This window comes from Canis lupus, chromosome 10, assembly GCF_011100685.1.
Source record: "Canis lupus familiaris isolate Mischka breed German Shepherd chromosome 10, alternate assembly UU_Cfam_GSD_1.0, whole genome shotgun sequence".
Classification (NCBI taxonomy): domain Eukaryota; kingdom Metazoa; phylum Chordata; class Mammalia; order Carnivora; family Canidae; genus Canis; species Canis lupus.
In genome coordinates, this window is record NC_049231.1 from 5,873,672 (window position 1) to 5,894,211 (window position 20,540).

The following is a 20,540-nucleotide window of genomic DNA, read 5'->3' on the forward strand; positions in this document are numbered from 1 at the left end:
AGCCTCGACTTCCCCATGTGGCACCGTGGCCACCCTAGGAGCCGGGGTTGCTAAAGAAGAGCGGGCACACGCCCGCGGGGAGACGTGGTTCGGGACGCGCTGGTGTGGGGCGAGGGGGACAAAGGTCTCGCACGTGTCCTTCCCTTGGCACCTGGCGCGACACACGCTGCACGCGGCCGGCGAGGCACCGCGCGCGGTTTGCACTGCAGCCCGGCGTCTGGGCGTGCCTGGGAGGCGCCACCGGCAGCCTCCGGAGGGTCTCCACCTGCAGCAGCAGGAGGAGGGCGGGAAGGAGCCCGGGGCGGGCGGGGGGAGGGGGGGATGCACGGAGCCCAGCGCTGCGCTCGGGCTCCAGCTCGGGCTCCAGCTCGGGCTCCAGCTCGGGCTCCAGCTCGGGCGGGTCTTTGTTCGGGCGCCGATCTCCGGCTGGGGCTCCGCGAGCAGCTTCTCGGAGCCGCCGAGCCGTCCGGCAGCAGCTCCGGGTCCGCACGCCCCCCGCCGCGCCGCGCCCTCCAGCCGGAGCGGACGCGCAGACGAGCGCGCGCAGGCGGCGGCGGGCAACAGGGCGGGGAAGGCGGGGAAGCGGCGGACCGCGGGGCTGGAGGAGCGGCCCCCCCGGGAGGGCGCAACCCAGGCAGCGCCCGCGAGGCGGGGGGCGGGGAGACCCCGGCCGCCCGCTCCGGCCGCCCCCGGGCCCGCCCGCTGTCCCGAGGCGGCCCCCCCCCGCGCCAGCGTCTGCTTTGGTCTCGCCCTGCGGCTGGGCGGGGCCGCGCGACGCCATTCCCACAATGCTCCGGGGCGTGCCGCCGCCGTCGCTGCCGCCTGTGGAAGAAGATGGCGGAAGGCGGAGCGGCGGATCTGGACATCCAGCGCTCCGACATCGCGACGCTGCTCAAAACCTCGCTCCGGAAAGGGGACACCTGGTGAGGGAAGGCGGCCGCGGCGGCCGCGGCGGCGGGAGGGCGGCGGAGGCCCGGGCGGGGGCTGCGGGCCGCTGTCTGTCGCCAGTGACAGGTGCGGGCAGGTCCGGCGGCGGCCGCCCCGGGCGAGCGGGGTGTCGGCGGCCCCCGGACGCCGGGGGCGAGGATCGGAGCCGGGGGCGGGTAGGGGGGGCCGGGGCTCGCGGCCGGTCACGGCGCGCCCAGCGGCCTGGGGGGAGCGGCGGCGGCGCTGGTCCGCCGGGCCCCCGCGGCGCCGCTCCCACCTCGGGCCTGCCCGGACGCCGGCTCCCCGCGGCGGCCCGCGGTCGGGCGCTGACAGCTCGGCGGCCCGCGCCGCTGCTCCGCTCGCTTCCTCCCGCGGCGTCTGCCGGCGAGCGAGTTGCTGGCTGGCCCGACGCCGGCGTTCTTCCGGGAGGCGGGCTGCACAGGTGGGCCGGCCCCGGCACCTCCCGCGGCGCGGAGCCCCCAGCCCCAGCCCCCCGGCCGGAGGAGGCAGAGTCCGGGACCTCGGGCCGAGCAGAGGGGGAACCACGTGGTCCCGGGCTTCGGCGGGGGCTCGGTCGGGACCCGCCGCGCCTCTCGGAAGCGCAGCCCTTCCCTCCCGGGCGGGCGAGCCGCAGGCCTGCACGAAGTAGATAAGTCCGCTGGAGGCTCAGCGCGCTTGCTACCCTCGAGACCTAGGAAATAGCAGAGGATGCAAACGCCGGAGGTAGCACGCGTAGGGATTTAATACCGGTGGTGGTCGGCACTGCTTAAATACGGGAATACGTGACCTAAAGGGCAAGTGGTGTTTGTCAGGAAGAAGAGGAGGGATGTGCTTCTTCATATACAGTGACCGCTGTTTTCTTGTCTGCTTGTCACCGTAGCGGCGGTGTAGGATGCACGGGCCCCTCTACGACTTGGTGGAGGGAACGAACCTAAGACTGAGACCTGGTTAGGTCCCCGTTTCACCGCCTCACCTGGGGCAGGACTTGGAGGACAGGCAGTTTGAATCGCTGTGCCCCCCCCCCCCCCCGTCTTCATCCGTGAAGTGGGCAACGAAAATTCCGTGATAGGGGTGTACTCTCTCGATCTTGAGGAGGTATTCCAAGACATTATCTGTTTAGGAGAGGACGTTAAGTGTTAGTCGCTGTGTTGTCCCCGCCACTTACTTCCGATAAAATGCTGTAGTATTAGTGGATTTTGAAGTAAGTTAGCAGATGGCAGTCTTGGGACTTGACTTTTAAGTGTTTTTTGATCTAAGTCTTGGTACTTTTCTTCCTACTTTGTTGGGCTACATACATTCTGGGTTTATATGGTGAAAATCCCTAACGGTGTAAACATGCACTTGTTGCACTAGAACAGAAAATACGATCTCTAGATGATTTAATGATCATTACTGCGCATGTCAGTGTTTGTAAGATGTTTATTCCTGTGTGGAAGTTGGATATTTCCTAGGACACATAATTACCTTGGTCTTTGGATTATTAAAAGATAAATTAATCCTAGCTTCCCATTAGTTAACCTGTTCCCACCTCATAAAAAACATAAATGGGGATCTCTATCCTCTTAAAAATGGCTATGATTCAGATGGATATTACTTCTTTTTAATGTTATGTTTTTGGTACTCTGAGTAGTAGTTGGTGGTACTCTGAGTAGAGACACAGGCAGAGGGAGAAGCAGGCTCCATGCAGGGAGCCCGACGTGTGACTCGATCCCAAGACCCCGGAGTCACGCCCCGGGCTGAAGGAGGCGCTAAACCGTTGAGCTACCCAGGCTGCCCTGGAAATAGTCATAAAGAATAAATATAGGAAGTCGTAAATTTGAGTCTTTTAAATGCGTTCATTTTAAAGAAAGGGACATTGAAGACCACATATTTAGATAACAGCAGAATGTGGAATTTTGTTAAGATTTATTTATTTATTTGAGAAAGGGCTGGGGAGGGGCAGTGGGAGAGGGTGAAAGTCTTTTTTTTTTTTTTTTTTTTAATCAGGCTCCCGGCTAAGTGGGAAGCCTGATGAGCCTGATGTGGGGCTCAATCTCACGACCCTGAGAGATCCTGAGATCACGACCTGAGCTGAAACCAGGAGTCAGATGCTTAACCGACTGTGCCACTCAGGGTGCCCCAAAATGTGAACGTTTTTGTCCTCAAATTGATGATACCTCTTAGTTAAAGGGAAAAAATACCGGAGCAGGATGGTACTGAGGATTTGCAAAAACCAGTTTGGTTTAGGCCACTTAATTTGCAATTAGGTAAAATCTGTCAAAAAAGAAAATAGTTTAGAACAAAAGTTTGATTCAGAGTTTTAAGGAGAATAATTGGCTAAGTACAAATTTCATTATATATGCATGATTTCAGAACTGGTAAAGATTTAATAATTTGTTACTTGGGCTCATAGTTTTTGGAACTCACTACAACTTGTTTTTAACTTGTTAAAAAGTTGGGCAGCCCGGGTGGCTCAGCGGTTTAGTACCACCTTCCATCCAGGGCCTGATCCTGGAGTCCCGGGATCGAGTCCCATGTTGGGCTCCCTGCATGGAGCCTGCTTCTCCCTCTGCCTGTGTCTCTGCCTCTCTCTGTGTGTATCTCTCATGAATAAATAAATAAAATCTTAAAAAAAAGTTGTTTCTCTTTTTAATGCCTTTTTAAAAGATATTTGGATTAGCTGTTTATAGTTATTTGTGCAAATCCAGTCTGATATTTTATAGCTGAAATGGGTCATCTACAGATGGAACATTATCTTGGTATGTGTGTGTAACCATCTTGGAAAGATTGATGACTATTGAGAAAAAATGGAAGGTTTATCATAAGTTTATTCTTGAGAGTTTAATACTGATTTTTGATGTTATAGTCAAGTGCCTTAAGATGAATAATGAAAATGAAACTTAATTTCATTAGGTATTTGTGAGTACTTTCTGGATAAGGATTGTTTCATAGTACTCTGGTAGATAACTAACACTTAGGCAAGGGTGAAGATTCGGTTCTTCTTGAAAACTTGAGTTTCTGTTTATTTGTAAATAGTGAATGATTTTTATCTGCACACTGACTTTCTAGAGATGAAAATAAGTACACAAGTCTAGAATGAGGATGAATAAACTTTATAATGTGCTTAATACTAGACATAGACAAGCCCAAATTGATACAGGAGAGTTATACCTCTTAAAAAGATGAGGTGTGAAAGTGACACTGATCCTCCCTATAAGTCCAGTAGTATCATAATACTGTTTGTTAATCTGTATTTTAGCTCAGAGGAGGTATGTAGAAAACCACGAACCACATTGTTTGAATTTAGTAACTATAGAAATAAGGGTAAAGGAACTAGAACTTGTTTAACTTAGATTGAATGAAAGATAACTTAATCTTCAGGTATTTGGTGGTTTTTCTTGATGAGACAAAAAGGAAAAAAAAATTTTAAGTACATTACATGTTAAGTATATTAGAGGTAGAGGAACCCATTTAAGGGAGATAGGTAGTTAAATGAGTTACAAAGACAAGTTGTAGGTTATGGAAAACTCTCTGAAGACATAAGTAAATAAACATAACTACAAATTACTTCCCTGCTTTTATTAAATGTTATTCGACCAGTCATTTTCACTAATTTTTATGTATATGCAATGGTAATGCATAGCTAACTCTACAAATTAAAGTTTTGTGTCATTTTTGTATAAACTCTCATAACTCCAGTAGATTTTAAGGTACTTCAGAGACTAACTTTAACTCGTACTGAGTCATTTCAAATGTGTCTGACATTTTTTGTTTCAATAAATAGGCAAGAAATAGTCCATCGGATCAGTGAGGTTTTCATATTAGAATACACTCCTGATTCAGTTTAAGGGCTTTTCTTCGATTCTTGCTCTTTTACTTAGAAATCTTTGAGGCTTTATTTTATACAGTCTCTTAGGTTTGTGTAGCTTTTATTAACACTAACAGAAAATAACCTTATAATGACAAATCAGTTCATAATGTAAAGGGACACTATTAATCAGTGTAAACTCCAAATTGTTTAGTATATACTTGCTAAAGAAATTTTTACATTACTATTACTATAAATACTAATTTTAGTTGTGCCAAAGTGTTAACCACTAAATTAGGGTATGTGTCACATCATTTGCAGAAAATGAAACAGGAAGCAAAACTGTTTTTTTAGTGTTGCTAAATTGATGAAAATAAGGACAGAAATAGTGACATTATTAAAGTGTATTTTTCACAATTTAGTTGCTTAAAATCTAGAAAGGCATTTTTTCCTAATTTAAGCCTTTTTATAAGTGTTTAAATCACTTCTAAGTTGTTGGTGAATCCAAAATTAATGTACCTTGTTTTACCAAGAAGATCCAGAACTTTTTAGTCCATGATTTCATTTATCTATTTAGTGACATTCAGGTTTTATTTTATTTTTTCTAAATCATATAATTTTCCCATCAGCACATGTAAGGTATTAAATATTCTTTTTACAAGATAGTTTTGTGACAAATATATTAATCTTGCTAACATATACATATAATTAGAAAAACTTAGTTTGTCAGGCTATGATGGGTAGTATTGCATTTAAAAACACCATGTGCTAGGTACTGTTTTAAGTATTTACGTATGTTAACTTATTTACTCATCACTACAGTTCTAGGCCACTAGAATGTGAATGTGCTGTAATTCACATTTAGCAGGATAGGAATCCTAGGCCCAAGTGTTCACACAGTGATAAATCTGGGATTTGAACCCAAGTAGACTGGAGCTTTAATTCAGACCCAGAAGTCACTGTAGTGTAACTGCCTCTTATTTTGTGCATTTAAAAATGTAGTTCCACTTTAAAAAGGAAAAACAAAAGGATATTTTTTTCTTTTTCATTTTAAATGGAATCTTTTATATCTAGGAGCAGAATTCTACCATTTTTATTGCAAACTTGTGTTTTATGACTGTTCAGTTTAGATATGGTAGGGTATATAGAAAATCTTACTGTCTTCTGAAAATCTGAATTTAATTACATTTAAAGATTAATAGATAACTAGCTCAATGTATAGAATAAATATTATCTTGATCCAAAAGTTCATTTAAACAAAAGTGGGATGATTTATTGTTGAAATTTTGAGTATCAATTGTTTATCAGTAATTGTAACCTTTTAGTAGAGACTATATGGCTCCTTCTTACATAGTTTTATAGAACTAACACATCAAGCAGATAGTAAGAGTTTACAGGATATTTTGTTTTAGTACTTTGTATTTTAAAAGTGTTGATTTACAGTAAACCACAAATACATTAGGATCTCTTTTTGGACTATGTATCCAAAGGAACAGCCTAGCCCAGAAATGCAAATGTGAATGCTTGGTATTCTTTGTTCCTGTGTTTACCAACTGATTTTTTTTTTTCCAGAAACAGTTATTTTAGTGGGTTTTCAAAGTCAAAAGACATTTGAATTAAGACAGTAAAAGGTGCATAGAATTAAGACAGTTAAAGGTACATCTAACACTTTCCTGAAAACTAACAAGTAGCAACTGCAAAAAGATCAATTTTGCCATACTAGTCATTAGATATATCCATTTTATTACATAAGTTTAGAGTGATTTTTCTATTATTCACTTCGAGAATTACTTTATTAATAAGCCATGATTATTGATAAAAGTGAATTGAAACCATCAGGCATATTGGCAAGGAGATAAGGGGAAGGTTAAGAACAACTAATGAACGTGTTTTACATGCATCATCTGATTTGATCCTTCAAATAAGGCTCAAAGTATATGTTCATTTCTTATAGATAAGGAGTCTGAACTCAGGGAAATTAAGTTGATTTGCATGTGGTTCGAAGGTGATAATACCACCCATAGTGAATGAACATTTATTAAATGCTTACTGTGTTGTCCACTCTTCTAAATGCTCTGTAATTATGCAGCCTTTAAAGTGAGCGCTCTTAAGCGTCTGACTCGATTTCAGCACAGGTCACGATCTCAGGATGGTGAGCTCGAACACTGCATCAGGCCCTGTGCTCAGCACGGAGTCCAGCTTGTCCCCCTCCCCTCCCTGTACTTGTTCTATCTCTTTCTCAGATACATAAATAAAATCTTTTTAAAAAATGTTTTCTTGCTGTCATTACTCAAATACAATGCAAACAGTATTTCATTAAACTGTTACTCCTTCTTTAGTTCCTATATAAAATTATTCAGCAATTACTAAAACAATTGTTTTTCTTCCTTGACTCCATTCAGTTTGTCCCTTTATTTTCATTTCCTCAGTTTCCACTGTAATTCATACTATACATGAAGTCCTTTATTCATACTCTTTCCATCTATTTACATAAAGGAATGTAGTTCCTTTCAATTTTATTATCCAGTTTATACAGAAGTCACTACTAAAGAAACCTAGAATAAGACTGATAGTAAGTGACCTCAGTTTTGGATACAGATTAAAATGATGTATCTAAAGAATTATTACGAATGACTCCTCAAAAAGAAGTAAAGAAGATCAGATTGTAACATGAGGCAGGAAACCTCTGTAGTATTAACCTGTATTTTGTATTTGATTATGCTTACAACACTTAACTGCTTCTGTCAGTAGGATTCTGCATGGTTTCCTGGTAGATCTCCCCCCAAAAAAGGAAGGTAATGGCTAGCTGCCTTTTCTCTCCTTTTAGTTTTGAGAAGACCCAGATATTAGTGTGGTAATTCTTTACTGTTAAGGAAAATTGTGTAACGGAAGTAGCCATAGAAAGAACTTCCTTTGCTCTCACAAGCAAATCCAAGAGTGGCCTTGAGGCCAGGCTATTCTGAGTTTTAGAAAGCCAGATCAAGTTCCTTGAGTAAAATTTTACACAAAAAGATGAGTGGTAAGGGCGAAATGATCATGGTAAAAGAGACCTGATAATTTGGGTTGCTTTATATTATTTAACAATGTGTTTCAATAGCTTAACAAAATTTAACAGTTTAATCAAGAGATTTATCTTTGATATAGATAGAAAATTTATATTTACAAATTTGAATGAATTTCAAGCTGTGGAAACTTAATTCTCTGAAGAGGTATAGTTAAGGAGGTACATGTACCATATAGATATGGTGATGGTTACAAAAATTACTATGTGTTAAGAGCTGTATTTTTAAATTTTATTTATTTATTCATGAGAGTCACAGAGAGAGAGGCAGAGACACGGGCAGAGGGAGAAGCAGGCTCCATGCAGGGAGCTCAATGTGAGACTCCAGGATCATGCCCTGGGCCAAAGACAGACATGCAACTACTGAGCCACCCAGGCGTCCCAAGAGCTTTGTATTCTCATTTTGCGATACAGAAGCTGAGATACAGTTAGATGTACCTAGCCATACACTTGGGCCAGTGATAGAGCAGAGATTCTAACCTGTGCAGTCAACTCAGAAGCCTGCATTTTAAACTGTATTGCTTGCCTGTGAGTCATAGAGCCATACCCATGTTATGGAAACAACTTTTTGAGAGATGAATATTTTGAAGTTTTAAAATCAGGCAGTGATAGCTTTGGCATATTAAAAAGAGCATTTTTGTCTGTTATCCATTGGAGAAGACTGTAGGATTTTCTGGGGGCGCTCTCCTTGGTTTAGCATTCTAGTCCTAGCAGTCTTATTTCTAATTAGTACAGCTCTGCCTTGGTACTGGTGGTGGTTCTCATTTCTTAAAAATGATTTACTCATTTCTGCTTCATATGACATTACATATCATTCATATAATTTCAAATAAATTTTACTAATTCCTGACCTTCACTTACTTCAAAAACTAGTTCAGTACCAATCTCTTAAAATCATCTCTAATAATCTCATCCAGGCATATGTCCTTCTACTCTTTAAAAAAAAAAGGCTTTATTGTGATATAATTCACATATGGTATAATTTGCCCACCTCAGATGTAGTTTACTAGGCTTTGATATACTTACAGAATTGTGCAACCATTACCTTAATCAGTGCTGGAATATTTTTATCGCCTCTCCCCCAAATCCTCCATACCTATTTGCAGCCCCCTGCTTCCCAATTTCTCCTCAAATCTCCCTGCTCTAGGCAGCTGCTAATGTATTTTTTGTTCTATAGATTTGCCAGTTTGGGATATTTCATATAAATGGAATCATGTATGTGTTTGGCTTTTTTCATGAAGTATTAGTGCTTTATTTCTTTTTATTGCTCAGTAATATTCCATTGTATAGATAATGTACCATATTGAATCTTTTTTTTTTTTAATTCATTCATGAGAGACAGAGAGAGAAAGAAAGAGAGAGAGAGAGGCACAGACACAGGCAGAGGGAGAAGCAGGCTCCATGGAGCCTGACATGGGACTCAATCCCAGCCCCCAGTACCACACCTGGGACTGAAAATGGCGCTAAGCCACTGAGCCACCCGGGCTGCCCTACCATATTGAATCTATCCCTTCATCAGTTGGTGGACATTTGGGTTGTTTACATTTTTGCCTGCTAAAAATAATCCTGCTATGAGCAATTCATGTGCAGGTTTTTGTGTAGACATAACGTTGATTTCTCTTGAGTATATACCTAGGAGTGGAATTCCTGGGTATTTAATTTTTTTGAGGAGCTGATAGGCTCTTTTCCAAGGTGGGTGCAACATTTTACGTTGCCATCAACAGTGTATGAAGGTTACAATTTTTCCACATCCTTGACACCACTTGTTAATGCCTTTTTTTTTTATTACAGCCATCTTAGTGGATGTAAAATTATATCTCATTGTAGTGTTGATTTACATTTTCCTAATGGCTAATGATGTTGCACATCTTTTCATATATGTGTATTGGCCATTTGTATACCTTCTTTGGCAAAACGTTTATGTAGATCCTTTGCCCATTTTAAATTAGATTGTCTTTATATTACTGAGTTTTAAGAGTTTATGTTGTCTAGATACAAATCCCTTATCAGAGAGATGATTTGCAAAATTTTCTCCCATTCTATGGGTTTTCTTTTCACTTTTACAATCTTACTTGGCCTCCTTCCTGAGTTCCTTTTTTGTCTTAGTTTAGATGTAAAAAGAGGTCATAAAAATTAGTTCTTGCTAAGTGATGAATTTAATGTGCAAAGTAGAAAATAGGTTGGAAATGCTTAAAATTTAAAATGAAGATATAAAGAGATTAATCAAGCTATTGTTTTATTTGAAAGAATTTCTTAGCTTTGGTTAAGTTTTTTACTGAAACAATGAAATTCTGAGTTATAGTTTGGAATTTTTTTTAAAAAGCCTGTGAATTATCTGGCTTATAATCATTTAAAATGCTAGAAATTATCAGTATCTCCTTTAGTATTGAAAATGGTTTTATGCTCTTGCTATGTAAATGTAAATGTACCTATTCTGCATAAGATAGTTATAAAACATTTTTCCAAAATTGTGTGCTACATTGGATTAGGCTGAAAAAAAAATTTGTATATTTTCTTAGTTGTAAAGGAGTATGTTTACTTTGAAGAGAAAAAGGTAGGATTTTAAGAAATAAATGACAATATGTTAGGCAATTTAGCAAGAATTGCTTATGTAAAAGTTTTAAGTATAAACCTAATCAAAAAAGAAAAGAAAGAACTATGCATTCATTAGCTCTGTGATTTCTTAAATGCAGCTACTGAGATTCCCCCATACTGCTTTAAAAATTTTTTTTTTATTTTTTTAAAACTTTAAAAAATTTTTTTATTTATTCATGAGAGGCACACAGAGAGAAAGAGCGACAGAGACAGAAAGACAGAGAGGCAGAGGCAGAGGACACAGGCAGAGGGAGAAGCAGGCTCCATGCAGGGAGCCCGATGTGGGACTCGATCCCAGGTCTCCAGGATCATGCCCTGGGCCGAAGGCAGCCCCTGAGCCATCCGGGCGTCCTGCCCCATACTGCTTTTTCTAGGGCTGTTTCTCACTCAATTATTGGCCCCTGTATATCTTTCCTTAAATTTGCCTCTACTGTGTATAAAAACACTATAAACCTGTAGAGCTCTATGTTTACCCCACCACCACCACCATCCCTAAAAAAAAAGGAAAAAAGAAAATTTGGCTTTTTAATTGTTATATGAAATTTAATTTTAAATTAACTCAAATTTGTTTGGGGTCCTAAAATTGACCCATCTACCCTGGAACTATTGATTTGTATTTGATCTTCCCAGTAATCCTGTGAAGCATTCCCAGTGGTTTTCATGAAATGAAAATCAGGTCATATCTCTTCCCTGCTAAAAATCTTAGAGTGGCTTTCTGTTACTCTTAGTATAAAAATCCTTATTATTACCTTAAGCGCATTGTGTAATCTCAGTCCAGCCTACCTCTCTAGCCTTATGTAGCATTTCTCTTGTCATAAACTCCAACATCATTTAGTCAATTCCGCTAACAAATCAAACTCCCAAAGTTCTGGTCTTAGCACATGCTATTCCTTCAATCTAGATAGCTTTTTTCTTGCTTTTTCTGAAATAACTCCTATTCATATGCTAAAGTGTTACTTTTTCAAAGATGCTTTCCTTTATTCTGAATAGAGACCCCTTTATATGCTTTCATAATTTCCTGTACTTTAATTTCACAGCACTTATTGCCACAGTATTTTGCTACATTTATTAACTACTTAATGTCTCTCTCCTCCATTGGACTCTGAATTCCATGAACATAGGGATCTTGGCTATTTTGCTAGCCACCTACTCATGGAGTAGTATGTAAACAGTAGATGTTAAGTATTTATTGAGTGAATGAATGAATTACCATTTCTAAGATGAACAATCTAAAGGTTTTATCACTAACTTCTCTAAAACCTCACATCAAGGAATGTTAGAAAGAGGATTTTGGGGGAAAAAGTAAGAAGAAGAAAAGAAAGAGGATTTTGGCCTAGTACTTTTTTTTTTTAATATAGTTGACTTTATACCTTATGCTATGTTTACTGTCTATCACCATAGTAATAAATACCATCTATCACCTGCAACACTATTGCAATATTGTTGACCATATTCCCTATGCTCTACCTTTTATTCCCGTGATTTATTTATTCTATAACTGGAAGCCTATATCTCCTACTTGCCTTCACCCATTTTGCTGAACCCACCGCCACTAGATGTTATCAATAGTATGTCATTAAATGAGAGAATTAATATTAGTGCTTCCCTCTAGCGACCATCAGTTTATTCTCTGAATTTATAGATCTAATTTTGCTTGTTTGCATTTTCACTTATTTTGTTTTTTAGATTCCATGTGTAAGTGAAATCATAGAGTATTTGTCTTTCTCATTCTGACTTACTTCACTTAACATAATACCCTCTGTAACCTAGTACTTCTGTAGTAAATTTAGGATTCATATTTACTCGTCTGATTTCAAGAGGTAATTTGTGAGCAAAATTAACCATGCAAATAAATTGAAACTAGGTGTGAGAAAAGTTCATCCACAATTTAGTTTACCACCATTCTGTAAAACTTCCTAAAAGAAAGATGGTGTTCACTTTTTGTGTAGTCTTAAGTGACATGAAAATTGACATGAAAATGGGACTCGTATAGGCGTAGTGTGAACACTCGGGCTTTTTCTCCTAAGTTCTTGATAGGCGAAGATCTTTTACCAAAGGTGCTCCACTTTGAAAATACCTATTTTCTTCATAAATAAAATGAATAATGGTTTCTAAAATATATCTTTTGAATAAATATTTCAGTTCTTATTTATAGCTTTGGTAATAACATTTTGCTATCCTTCTGCTATTTCACTTTTTACAAAGAACCTTTACTGCTTCATAAAGAGGGGAAGAGTATAGGATTTTAGTAAGAATCTGTTACATCTTTAGATCTTTGTTAAGTAAATGAGATTTATAATAAAGTTTAAAGTTTAATGTAGTGAAAAAAAAGCATTGAATTTTAGAGTATGAAAACTAGAGTGCATACTGAAAACAGGCCCTGCATTACTCACTTATAATAGAGTTGTGTTTCATTGATAAGTTTCATATTCAGAGTTTTGGTTTCCCCATCTACTAAATAAAAAAAGGAAGGGAAAGAAAAGAGGTTACTGTAACTGTAAATAAGGTGAAAACACTTCATACAAATCTTTTTATAGATATAAAGCATTTTTATTTTGTTATGTGATAATAAAATTCTGATTTAAACAGTGAGTAACATGTTCATTTTATGTCTTTAAAATGTCTGTGGCAGCAGAAAGGAGGGCAAATTGGAAGCAATAAACTTAAAGTGGAGAGACAAGTTGGGCAGCCATTGCAATAATCTATGGAACTGAAAACTAATAGGAAAGGGGAGATGTAAAACTAAGGTACTTTTCTGAAGGTACTAGTTACTAGATGTTATGGGGTGAGAGAAGGAAGGATACAGGATAATATTTTGCTTTCTGGCTTGGGAAATTAATTGTTGATGACATTTATTAAAGGACCCTTAGAGAAGGAGTAAATATGAAAGTGTGAAAATAATTAATGACTAGAGGTTGGGATGTATGAAAAATCCAAGTGGACATGGACTAGTAGGAATTGGAAATATGATTTAATAATGTGGGACGCCTGGGTGGCTCAGCAGTTGAGTGCCTGCCTTTGGCTCAGGTCGTGATCCTGGGGTCCCGGGATCGAGTCCCGCATCGGGCTCCCTGCGAGGAGCCTGCTTCTCCCTCTGCCTATGTCTCTGCCTCTATCTGTATCTGTCTTGCATGAATAAATAAATGAATCTTAAAGAATATGAAGACTGGATGTGGGATGCATGTTTTGGAATCATTGGAGAGTATGAACAGTGAGAGAAGAAGAAGAAATTTGCAACTCTGAAGAAGTTGCAGAAAGAAAGAAAAGAAGAAAAGAAAAGAAAGATATCCCCTGCCCTCTCTTACCAAAAAAAGTATGGTTTAGAAACGATGAGATACATAAAATTATGAATTCTTTGGATTTGCGAGAAACTTTTTGAGCATCCTTTGGAATAGGAAAACCTCTTGGGTTAGGTTGAAGAGTAAGTGAGGATTGAGCAGAAACTTAAGCTTGGGTGCAAGAACAAGTCAGAAAAATGGAGTAGAGAAGAAAATGAGTGTGAGAGTTGGGAGGTGATTTGGAGGAAAAGGGTGAGAGAATTGGCCCTGGTTATATGCTGGGGGGGGGGGGAGGGGAGACAAGGTACATGGAAAAACAAGAGGGTAGGGACTGTTAATGGGTTAGTCTCCGAGACAGAAGGAAACTAAATCCAAAGCATAGAAACAAAAATAATTAGCCTTGGATTTAAGGAGGGTTACATCCTTTGCTGATTAATGAAGGAATCAGGTAAGATTAAGGTGTGGAGCAGGAGAGTTAGACAGAAAGTAGAGGCTTCTAACTTCCTCAGAAAGTAGGGCAGCGTGGTTGTCTATTCAACCAAATGGGTGAAAGACTTAGACTGGCCAAAGTTTTGAAATTGGAAATGGAGAAGGCTATTTGGAGATAGGCTGGAGGATTGTGATCATCTCTGAAGGATTTGAGAGACTGAAGACCATAGATCTTTAATCTCCATGAGATTTTCTTTACTAATTTTTGAACCCAGATAATAGAATTATAATAAAAATATTTTCATATTGGTGTATTAGTGTCTGAGAATTACGGGTTAATGCAAGTGTGAGGCACTCATAAAATTCCTTGTAAGCCATTGTGACCCACTGAAACAGAGGGACATGATAGTAATTAAGCTACAGCCAGAGGCCTCAATCATAGATAAAGTAATCTTGATCATACCTGGTACGTGTACTTCATGGCTTTTTATGTGGGAACACAGTCAGATACCTCAGCATTACTCAGAAATATTTCACCTTTGATTTCATCTAAGGCACAGACTCCTTTGTGCAAGAAAGTTAAATTGGTGCGTATGTCACAAAGTAATTAATGACTCTTTTGTGCTTTGAGCTCTCTGGATATTTGCAGGTTAGTATTTAGATGGATTTTAGATGGTTGCATATCTGTAATGTAGCGCTTCGCTTTCTACTAAAACTTAAATCAGGGCTTCTGGGTGGCTCAGTTGGTTAAGTGTCTGCCTTTGGCTCAGGTTATGTTCCCAGGGTCCTGGATAGAGTCCTGCATCAGGCTCTCTGCTCAGTGGGGAGTCTGCTTCTCCCTCTCCCCCTCCCCCTCTGCTTATGCATGCTCTTTGTCAGATAAATAAAATCTTTAAAATTTTTTAAAAATAAATTGGCTTAAAATCAGTATATGTGTCAATTGTAGGATTTTTTTTACTGTGTTGCTTATATTATTTTCCCAAATATCAAGGGTTATAATGTACTGTTTTTCATGTGCTTTTCTTTCAAGATGTCACCAATCATTTCTACTTTTCTGGTTTATTTACTGGATGCTCTAGTTACCAAAAGGAAATAATTTCTTGAGAATGAATATATTTATTCTGTGTCAGAAATGTAAATTTGATAAATTTAGGAATAATCAGATCATGCTTTTCCAAAGAAAATTCTCCAAAGCTTATGTAAATTTTTTATTAAAATGTAATGCTAATTCATCTGTTTGGAAGACATAAGATAGAAAAGATAAATATAAGAAAGAACATAAACTTACAAATTTTCAAAAATATATAGTAAAACAAACTGCATTTTATACATTTTGCTATACATATTTTTATCTTTAAAAAAATCTAAGGAAGTGCTTGGGTGGCCCAGTCTGTTAAGCATCTGACTATTGGTTTTGGCTCAAGTCATGATCTCAGGGTCCTGTGATCGGGCCCTACATTGGCTTCCATGCTCAGTGCAGAGTCAGCTTGTCCTCTCTCTCCCCTCTCAAATAAGTAAACTCTTTAAAAACAAAAACACTGAGTTGTATTTTAATTACTTTTCTTATTTTTATGCTTGAAATGTCTGTTTATTTGTTAACTGTCACTTAACTGTATCAGTTTAACCTCAACATTATTCACTCCATTTTTGTTCAGTGTATATGCATATATATGAACTATTTGATATTAAGTAGAAAATATTAATCATATTTAATATAATATTTCAGGAAGAGAGAAGAGTATACAGAAAATTATAACAAAACATTTATTGCACACATTTCTTAAAGAAGTGAAACATTACGGAAGCAGTTGAATGTCCCTGTGTATGTTTCCCTAATCCCATCTTCTTTCCGCCCTTACCAGAGGGAGCCACCATCTTGAAATAGATTATTATTATTATTATTTTAAGTTACTTACATATTATTTTATGTATATATTTTAATATATATGCATGAATCTGTAAATAGTATATATGTTTGTGGCATGCCTTAAATTTTCTGTAGTCAGCACTGTGTGCACATCTGTTCTCTTCATACTTTGTGTTATATTACATGTATCCTTTTATGATTTTTTTTGCTTCAACATTGTAGTTTTGAGATTTATCCTAATACATAGAGTTGTATTTTTCATTAGTAATTTTTGTGTAATATTTTTGGGTATGAATCTGGATATTAGGGTTTTTTTCTACCATTTCATTCTTAGAAAATATGCTGCACTATATATTATAGTTGTGATTTGTAAATATGTATGAGCGTTTCTGTAGGGTAAACCTTAGCTATGGCAATACGTGCTTGTATGGTATGTACATCTCTATCCTTTTTTTTTTTATTTTATTTATTCATGAGACACACACACACACACACACACACACACACACAGGCAGAGACACAGGCAGAGGGAGAAGCAGGCTCCCTATAAGAAGCCGCATGTGGGACTCGATCCTGGATACCAGGATCATGCCCTGAGCCAAAGGCAGATGCTCAGCCGCTCTGCCACCCAGGCATCCCTGTACATCTTTATCATTAATAGATGTTGCCAAACTACCATCCAAAGTGAAGATTCTAGTTTATTCTCCCTTTGGCAGTATACCAATACCTAGTACTACATATCTTTTCCACAACTTGATATTGTGGACACATGTACACATGCTTGTGTGTATCAGCTTAATGAGATGATATGGTGTTAATTTGTATTTTTCCCATTGCTAATGGGATTAAGCAGATGCTCATGGATAGAGGCCATTCTGATTTTTTCTTCCGTGAATTGCTTCTTTTTTTTTCCCCCTCTTATTTTTTTTTTTAAATTTATCAGCTTAAAGGAGTTCTTTATGTATTCTAATCCTTTGTTAGTTATCTGGAGTGTAAGTATCTTCCCCAATCTGTATCTTATCTCTTGGTGGTGTCTTTGTTGAATAGTAGACTTTAATTTTTGGTGGTGTCTTTGTTGAATGGTAGACTTTAATCTTAACCTTGGCAAGTTTATCAGTTTTTTAAGATTTTTGCTTTTTATTTTAACTCTTCTATATACTAAGGTAATAAGATTTTTTTCATATCTTTTTAAAAAAATTATACTTTTACTTTCACATTTACATTTTTAATCTAACTATAACTTATTTTTGTACGGTTAGTTCTGTAACATAGCATGTGTTCCTAAAAATCACCATGTTATATGCAAAATCATGCAATAAAAAACACCAAGCATATGGGGGAAATGGGGTTGGGACACAGAACTCAAAAAATTTTTGTCAGTGACACATTAAAAAACATTTAAAAATGGTAGCACGGTTTTATATATGTTAGATGGTTAAGAAATACATAACTACCACAGTAAATAAGGCATTTTTATTTTGAAAAGGATGAAGTTGACTTGTGGAAGTAGGATTTAAAGGGTTGCAGCTTGAGTTATTGTGAAGTGGTGGAAGGAAGTTTTCTTAAATCTGCCAAGAAGTTGTAACAGCAGATGTGGAGAGTGTGGCTCATAACATATGGGAAGATGTTTGAAATGTTTTGGGTGCCCGGCTGGCTCAGTTAAATGATTCTTGATTTTGGTTTAGGTCATGATTTCATGGTCATGAGATTGAGCCCCACATGGGGCTCTGTCCTGAGAATAGAGCCTGCTTAAGATTCTCTCTCTCCCTCTCCCTTTGCCCTGCCCTTAAAAAAAAAAAAGTGTTTGAAGTGTGTTTTGTGCCTTCCTGTGTGGCTCAGTACAGCTAGGTAGTTGTCTACATTCACCTTATGTTTGTTTCAGAGTTAAGACTGCAGTAAAGCAGTCTAGGCACTTGGGGGCAGGATTTAAGGAGGCACTTCCTTATTAGGGTTTCTAGGTATCTCTCACCTTGCAATAGCCCTGGCCCTGCTTAGGGTTTAAAGTAGTGCTTAAGCATATACTAAAATTTGTGCTACTGTTCCCTACCATATCAATCCTTTAACATATTCAGGTTTTCAAAACAATCATTAGAGTAGAACTGGCTGTATTTGTGAGGCAGAGCTCGAATTCTTTTCCCCATATACTTAGCCAAATCATTCTCCACTACTTCATAATGATGCTCTTGACACAATCATAGTTCTCCATATACTTGCATCCAATTCTTGTTTCTTTGTGCTGTTTCCATTGATCTTTTTGCTTCTCTCTATGCCAGTATCACATTTTTTTAATCATAGGTCTAGCACTAACTTACTTTGTAACTTTGGTCAAGTTATTTCTGTGTGCCTATGAAATTATACTAGTACCCACATTATTGAGGAGTTAAAGGAGTAAGTGAACCAGTATATTAGAGTGCTTACAAATAGCACCTGGCCTGAGAGTAAAGCTCAAATGTTAGTTATTTTGTTATTAAAAGCAATTTCTTTACCTTAATAAGCAGTCTTGGTATTTAGTAGGCTGATACGGTCATCTTATTTCTCCTTTTCCACACTGTTTGAAAGGAAATGGGAAAGGCTTGTGGGAGGATTCCCTGAGAAAGTGACATATAGTTTTTCTGAAAGATGATAGGAATTAAATAGATGTTGGGAGCAGTAGGAGAATAGTCTAGGCAGATGGAGCCATAAGGCAGAAATGGAGTGTTTAGTAACTGAAAGAAGATTATTGTAGTTAGATCTCAGCACAATGAAAAATATTACCAGTTGAGACTAGACAGGCAAGAATAGATAGATCATGCAAGACAATGTTAAGGATTTTAGACTTCATCTTAAAATCATAGTTATAACTGTTTAGAAACATTGTTATTTCATGACTCTTACTCTTTCTTAGAGATTTAAGAGTAAAAGTCATGAAATATCTTTATGAATAGTTCTAGCTATTTAAAAAAGAAAACAACAACAAACCTTGGAAGCTAAAATTGGTCCCGTCTGGATCCTAATAGCATACCAAGGATTAGGAGTACTGTTGAGAATGTGTCAGTCAGGTCTTTGTTCACTTACTTGTAATCTTTGAGAACTGTTGATTCTGTTGTAGGCTTTTATCAATTAAAATTGAGGAATCTTACATTTTGGCAGATCCACAGATTGGTGGTACAGTTTTTATAGTACAAGTCTATGTAAATGTCTTGAAATATTTTTTTTATTTAGTTACTTCATTTAATATTGTTATCTTCCTTGAGCACACCTAAGAAGTCTACATATTATTTCTGTAATAGATGTTTCTGGTTTTTCCTATATTTCCCTCATATTTCATTATTACAGGATTCTACAAATATGATATAGGTTGCCTATGAAAGAAATATGATGGCCTTTTCAGTTGAAGGCAGATAACTATCCATCAGATGTGAGAATCTCCTCTCATCATAGTATCATTATAAAGAAAGTCACTTCAAGATCTAGGAAAGAGAGTTGAACTAGAAATATTATAGCAACAGATGAATAGTACTCATAACAGTAAAGTATTTATTAAATACTTTGGGAGATAAAATCCCATCTTTTAGAAATATATTTTAAGTAAACATAAATATAAATTTGATAGTATTTCCCAAATAGTTTTAATGTAAGTTTTATAAATCACATTGTTATTTATAGTATTAATAATCTAAATTAGATTAATAAATGAAGTAAATAAATAATAAGTAAAATCTTTTAAAAATAAAAATAAAGGGATCCCTGGGTGGTGCAGCGGTTTGGCGCCTGCCTTTGGCCCAGGGCGCGATCCTGGAGACCCGGGATCGAATCCCACATCGGGCTCCCGGTGCATGGAGCCTGCTTCTCCCTCTGTCTATGTCTCTGCCTCTCTCTCTCTCTCTCTCTCTCTGTGACTATCATAAATAAATAAAAATTTAAAAAAAAAAAAAAATAAAAAAATAAAAAAATAAAAATAAAATTCACTTGGAAGAACAAATGGCCAAAAATAGTTAAGACAGTCTGTAACAACAGCAAGCTAGGGGAACGTGCCCTAAAAAAACCATGATTAAAGTAATAAAGATACTATGAAATTAGCACAATGATTAAAAAAAAAATAGATGGAACAGGAGAAAGGCCACATAGTATGACCTTAATTTGCAAAGAAAGCAAATGAAATGTGTGAATATCTTAAGTCACAGAAGGGTGTCTAAAAAACTTTCAGTGGCTGATACATAATTAAGTATAGTTTTCTTTATTATTTAGCATATAAAGTTATTGCTGGTTTAATCTCTTTATTTTAGAATTAGGATTTCCTTAAGACTTAGTCTCAACAAGGCAGGAAACCACAAATGTTGGAGAGGATGCGGAGAAAAGGGAACCCTCTTACACTGTTGGTGGGAATGTGACCTGGTGCAGCCACTCTGGAAAACTGTGTGGAGGTTCCTCAAAGAGTTAAAAATAGACCTGCCCTACGACCCAGCAATTGCGTTGTTGGGGATTTACCCCAAAGATACAGATGCAATGAAACGCAGGGACACCTGCACCCCGATGTTTATAGCAGCAATGGCCACAATAGCCAAACTGTGGAAGGAGCCGCGGTGTCCATCGAAAGATGAATGGATAAAGAAGCTG

The 20,540-nt window shown here is 38.6% G+C and overlaps 1 protein-coding gene across 9 annotated transcripts in view; it reads left to right on the forward strand.

Annotated features, from left to right (window-relative positions):
* The first annotated feature begins 776 nt into the window (after positions 1-776).
* The window catches only part of USP15 (ubiquitin specific peptidase 15), a 124,525-nt gene continuing 104,761 nt past the window's right edge, over positions 777-20,540 (forward strand). For 8 of the 9 annotated variants that reach the window (XR_005365321.1, XR_005365319.1, XR_005365320.1 and 5 more), the window contains exon 1: positions 777-923. Coding sequence is in view for 5 of the 9 variants with exons in the window: in XM_038549857.1 (XP_038405785.1) it covers positions 835-923 (89 nt within the window). In the remaining 4 variants the exon portion in view is untranslated. The remainder of the gene's footprint in view (positions 924-20,540) is intronic. The other variant, XM_038549860.1, reaches the window with a different exon arrangement.